This window comes from Muscardinus avellanarius (genome assembly GCF_963383645.1).
Source record: "Muscardinus avellanarius genome assembly, chromosome: 10".
In the NCBI taxonomy this organism is placed as follows: Eukaryota; Metazoa; Chordata; class Mammalia; order Rodentia; family Gliridae; genus Muscardinus; species Muscardinus avellanarius.
The window spans coordinates 106,100,995-106,106,994 of record NC_137796.1 but is presented as its reverse complement, the minus strand read 5'-3'; the positions used below and the strand labels follow the sequence as shown (position 1 = coordinate 106,106,994).

General features: G+C 52.0%; 2 protein-coding genes across 2 annotated transcripts in view; one reads left to right on the top strand and one right to left on the bottom strand.

Moving 5' to 3' along the window:
* Window positions 1-1,128: 1,128 nt before the first annotated feature.
* TMEM186 (transmembrane protein 186) lies at window positions 1,129-1,818 on the bottom strand (the record flags this gene model as incomplete). The annotated part of the gene is made up of 1 exon (XM_080703958.1): window positions 1,129-1,818. The coding sequence occupies one exon, from the start codon at window positions 1,816-1,818 to the stop codon at window positions 1,129-1,131; it is 690 nt and encodes a 229-aa protein (XP_080560084.1).
* A 1,673-nt stretch (window positions 1,819-3,491) lies between these two features.
* Window positions 3,492-6,000, top strand: part of PMM2 (phosphomannomutase 2) — a gene marked incomplete at both ends in the record, with an annotated part of 30,090 nt that continues 27,581 nt past the window's right edge. Inside the window, one exon of the mRNA XM_080703957.1 lies at window positions 3,492-3,557. Within this exon, the coding sequence (XP_080560083.1) occupies window positions 3,492-3,557 (66 nt within the window). The remainder of the gene's footprint in view (window positions 3,558-6,000) is intronic.

Below are 6,000 nucleotides of genomic sequence, written 5' to 3'. Positions count from 1 at the left end.
TCACTGCTCCCTCCCTCTCTGACTTTCAGAGGCTTCCCACTCCACGATGATTGGGTTGAAACCAGCTCCTGGTGAGCAGCCAGCCATGCTCCTGTCCAGCAGACGCAGCACACACTCGCCATCTCTTGGGGCCTGCCTCCCGCTCACACCAGCTTAAAAACTCTCCTGCCAACCCGCTCAGACCACCCAACCCTTTCACTGCACCAACACCATCTGTAACTCCCTACACTTGCCTAACACCCCCCACACACACACACACACGCCCAAGGACACTGGACCACAGGCTCCACAGAAGCAAAAATCCTTTATTAGCCACAGTATCTGGCACAAAGATACTCCTACAATTCAGGTGAAAGGAATGCGTGGTTAACATACAATGAACACATATGATTAATTATGGAGCAACGCACATGACACCTTTAGTTTCTAAAAACTGCACTAGTAGAGCGCCTCTGGCCCGGGTTCACTGCAAGCCTTCCCAGTGAGAGCCCCTGGACCCTGGTGGTGAACAAATTCTCGGCGTGGGTATTGTGCTCATGTGAATGACCCCATCCCACGTGGTGTGCGTTCAGACCAAAGGCTTAATGTCTGCTCTGGGCTGCTGGGTTTACAAAGCACTTGGAATTCAGTGTGTACGCAGCCCCGGGGATTGAACCCAGGGCCTCAAGCATGCTGGGTAAGCACTCTTCCCTGAGCCTCCCCCTACAGCTCTGGCGTTCATTGTCCACGTATGTGCACACTCATCCCAGGAGACAGGCAGGGCTTTATATTTCGCAGAGGAGAAAACCAAGGTTCAGCGACACACTACCCTGAGCCAGGCCCAGGAGCTGAGGACTAGGAGAAGCCAGGGCTCTTCACGCGGGTCCCCTGCTCGCCTTGCCAGAGCAGCAGGTTCAACGGACGTGGCACAGCTTCCTCCAGGACCTGCCTCTTAACAGAAACTCCGGCCATCATCAGACTGAACGCGCATGTGCAGTAGGAGTTTGCGGTGAGGCCTTTCACCTAAACCCAGTTAGTAGCTTCCGTTTCACGAGCTTCTTCACCCCAAATGACGGGTTTGCAAGAGCCTTGGGGACCCCTGCTGCAGCCTGGCCCACGCCCTCAGACCCCGTAAGGGACCCAGGATGCTCAGGACCACCTAGAGGCCCCGCTCCCAGGAGTTCCCTTGGGTTTGTCCACTTTCCCAAACACCTGTGTGAAACGCTCTCCGTCCAGGATGCGCCCGTAGCGCAGGGTGAGGTAGAAGGTCTGCTTCCCGCTGTACTGCTGGATCCGCACCAGCACGTCATGGGGCTGGTCCTGAGATTCCGTCAGCGGCATCACATCTGCCACAGGGCAGTACGTGTCCTGCCGCCAGCCCCAGAAGGTCAGGTGGGCCACCCGCAGGACCGTGCCCGACTCATTCACGTACAGGATACCCACCAGCCTCCGGAAGAAGTAGCTCATCCAGCACAGCATGGCCAGGGCAAAGCCCGCCACCCCGCCCACGAGGCACAGAGAGTCGAGAGTCATGAGGCCCTGGGAGTACCAGTAGAAGCCCGGGGGCAGGGCCACCACAGTCAGGGCTGTCTGTGCCACCTTCAGCCGAGACAGGAACCCGAAGAGTCTGATGGCATTGAAACGGTAGACCATCTGGAATTTCTCGGTCTCTGGGCCCGGTAGTTTCTCCTTCGAGGCGGGCGATCTGCTCCCCACCCACCGCTTGGGATCCTCCTGTCCACTGCGGCACCATAGCCCATGGACAGGCCTTCCCCAGGCGGCTGGCCCCCGCAACCTCGGCACAGCTCGGAGAAGGGCAGCCTGGGAGACAGGAGACATTTTTAATGGAACCCAACCACGCTAACCACACAACAAATATCTATGAAGCAAACCACAAGGAGGCTGTTCCTGCCACTTCACCATCACTGCCGCAGGATGGAAAGAAAAACCCTGGTGATTTATTTATTGGGAGCTTCATGGATGCTACTCTGGACAGGCACTCCTACTTTTCACTTATAGCCCAGAGAGGGTAAGAAATTTACCCAAGGACACACAGGGCTATGAATAGGGATAAGTCCCTCAAACTGGTCTTCTTCCTCCAGATAAACAGAAAAGGCCTGATGTGGTGGCACTGCCTGTAGTCCCAGCTCTTGGAGAACTGAGACAGGAGTATCACAGGTTCTCAGCAAAGCTGAGCAATTTAGTCAGACTCTCGGCAACTTAATGAGACCTGGTTTCAAAATAAAAAAGGCTGGGTGTGTAGCTCGGAGGTAGAATGTCCCAGGGTTTAAGTGTGTGTGTGTGTGTGTGTGTGTGTGTGTGTGTGTGTGTGTGTGTGTAGCTTCATTCATCCAATACCTAGAGAGGACCAACACTGGGCTGAACCTAGATCCACAAGGCTGTCTGCATTCTCCCAAGTAGTAACTTAACGAATCGTGTCCAATCGGGGGACTCACAACAAATGTGTGCGCCATTTACCACACTAACTTTCCAGTTCTCTGCCTGATTTACGCCTTATCTTGGTTTTGGAGGGAACTGCTGTTTTCTGCCTAGCTGGGGAAAGGAGAACAAGAGGGGTGCGACAGGGAGACCCCAACACATTGCAAGAGAATTTTGCCAGGTGAGTAGCAGTAAAAGACAGGCTTTGGAGCCAGATATGGATTCTCATTCTGGCTCCAAGAGCCACTAGCGGTGGGTCCGCGAGCAAGTTAGTCACCTCTGAGCCTCAGTTTCTTCACCGTCTCCCCCCCCCTCAACCCCTGGTATTGGGGGCTTGAGCCCAGGAGCAGTCAATCCCCTAGCCACACCCCCAGCCCTTTTTATTTGTTTGGTTTGGAAACAAGGTCTTGCTAGGTTGCTGAGGCTGTCTTTGAACCTGCGATCCTCCTGTCTCAGCCTCCCAAGTGCTGGGATTACAGCCTGCGCCACAGCGTCCGGCTGTTTCTTCACTTTTAACAGAGAGACTCCGCAAATACTGAAGGAGGCCCCGGAAAGGAGCCCTCCGCTGGACACTTGTTGCACGGTGAGCGCTCAGCGAGCTTAGCGATCACCGTTGTGGGTCCACGTGACCCCAGAGGAGCAGAGAAGAGTTGTGGAACAGCCAATCAAAGCTCACGACGGAGCTTCGTCCTGCGGCACCCCCGAATCAGAAGCCCAGGCGCCCGGCCTGCCAACCCCAGCCCTGAGCTCGACCCCCAAATCGCGCCACCGGCCTCAGAGCTCAGCACCCGCCTCTTACCATGGGCCCGGCGCTGGCTACCGGAAGTACATCCCACTGACCCCGGAACTTCTAACAGCGCATGCGCAGACGCAGACGGCAAGCGCCGCGTGCGCTGCATTTTGGGAGTTGTGGTTCCAGGACCTGGACTGACGAAAGTCTCTGAGACTGCGGGAACCCGGGGGAAATTCTTTTCTTCCCGGCGTGCCTCGCGACACACGGCGGAACCAGGAAGTTCCGGGAGGAGTTCTTGGAGCCGACTAAGTTCTGTTGGATGTGTCCAAAAACTACCGACATGGCTTCGGCCGGAGAGACGCTGTGCCTCTTCGACGTGGATGGGACCTTGACGGCTCCGCGGCAGGTAGGCGGCGCCCGGCAGACTGCGATACCGGGCTGATGACCACCCAGGTGGGCGCCAAGGATAGACAGACCCATCTACCTCCTCCGGGGGGCTGAACTCTGTTCTGAGCCACCGGGGGGAGTGAGACCCAAGTCCTAACCAGCTCTCGAAGACCTCGGGCTGCTCAGAGGGATGAGGCGGGGTCAAAAAAAACCTCTGAAAAGCAGGAAACTTGGTTCGGGCAGTGAAATTCTGCATGCCACCGTCAGCCCTGGGGACTGACAGTCCTGTCACCTTCGGACAGTACCATGGAGCATGGGATTAAAGGTATCGGTGTCCAGGTCAAACAGACCTAGAGGGGTCTCAGCTGCACCTGTGTAGTCTTGCGCGGTTTTGTTAACCTCTCTGAGCCTCATCACCTGCAGCTTTAAATGGAGACCTTATCTGTTCCATATGGCGTTTTTGAGATCTTAGGAAATCATGAAAGTATCTTGCTTTAAACATTAGCCACCTCCATCTGCCCCTGCAGTGGACTGGGTGATGGAGGAGTCCTTGATCATTAGCAGACGCCTGCTGGAAGAGTCCTTGGGTCCTTGGGTCCTTGGAAACCCGCTTCCCACTTTCAGATTTTGCAGCTATGAGCATGGATAAGTTTCGGTCAAGATGAGCTTTTCCGTGAGGCGCCCTCTGCTTTCCATCCTGTCCCTTGCACAAATTGGTCACCAGTCCCCAAGGATTCAAACTTGAGACTGGGCCCAGATGGCCTGCTATTCCCAACTTCTACCCACCTCCTGGAGTTTGGACATGTGTGCACTGAAAGTCCGTGAGTCCGTGTCAGGTGGGTGTGGCCGTAGACATAACCATCTTACCTTCTTGTGCCAGTTTTTATTCATCCAAGGATGACATTCAACTCCAGATTCTCCAAATGGCCCGTTCTGACTCTGATTCCATGATAAGCACACACTTTTGGATTGTTAAAAGCTCATAGCAGTCAAGAATTAGCATCAATTCATTTTCTGTAAAGAACCATATATAATAAATACTTTTGTCTTTGTAGACTATATGATCTGTAGTAACTAAAGTAGCCATAGACCAGCCAAGCAGGGTGGCTCACACTTGTAATCCCAGCACTTGGGAGGCTGAGGCAGGAGGATGGCAGTTTCATGGCTAGCCTCATCTACTTCATGAGGCCCTCTGCAACTTAGTGAGTCCCTGTTTCAAAATAAAGGATAAAAAGCCAGGCGTGGTGGTGCACGCTTGTAATTCCCGCGCTTGGGAGGCCGAGACAGGAGGATCGCACAGGTTCGAAGCCAGCCTCAGCTACTTAGTGAGGCTCTCAGCAACTTAGTGAGACCCTGTTTCCAAATAAAATAGAAAATAGGTCTGGGAGTATAGCCCGGAGGTAGAAAGCCTCTGGGTTCCACCCCCAGTACCACCAAAAAAAAAAAAAAAGGATAAAAACTAGGGCTGGGGATATGGCTTGGGGGTAGAATGTCCTGGGTTCAATCCCTAATTCTGAAGAAGAAGGAAGAGGAGGAAGAAAAAGGAAGAAGAGAGAAAGAGAAGGAGTGGGAGGGGGAGGGGGGAAAAGAAGAGAAGAAGAGAAGTTATTATCATTTTAAACATAAGAAAACTGGGGTACAGAGAAGCCCTGACCTCCTTAGTTTCACACAGCAAACCTGGCCCAGGTCCCTGGGCCTCAGAGGACTTTTATTTGTCAGGTTTCCTATTTCCTTTCACTGTGCAAACATAGAAACTGTTCCAGGTGCTGGGTGTGCTGTTGAACAAAGTGTTTCTGACTCCCAGAAAGAACCAGAATAGAAGAGCATAAAGGATAAAGTTGCAAAGTAACCAGGTGAACCAAAATGTATTCCCTTGAAACGTGGTGTTCTGTGCAATGAACATAAATAATTTTAGCATTTGAAAAAGTAAGACCTATCATTTTAAAAAGAATTTTCCTGTGGATTGGGTAATGTAGGTTAAAAAATAGCTCTCCTTCAGCAATAGATCTATTCATATTACGGCCCTTCCGTCAAGATACGTGCATTCTCAAACACTGATAAGCACACTCTATCTGGAAGAACAAGTTACCTTTTATTGCAGTTGCTGAAACAGGATATGACCGAGGCAGGTCAAATCTAGTTAGCGTGGACTCCAGAGATGTGCACATGTGTGTTAGTAGAATGTCAGGCTGAGTCCTTTCCCAAAGATGCCATTCCCTCTGTAACAGCTGGGCCTTAGAACAAAAGCTTACAAAAAGAAGTAGACCTAAAACTAGAATTATTTTCCAACTTTTCATCATGGAAATTTTCAAAAATACAAGTCAGTGAAAAAACAGCACATAAAATACTCACATCCCCATCACTCCGACTTGAAAATGATTAACATTTAACCTGAGTCTCTCAAGGACAAGGACATCTGCCTTCGTAACCACAGCAGTATCATCACACCTAAGAAAGTGACC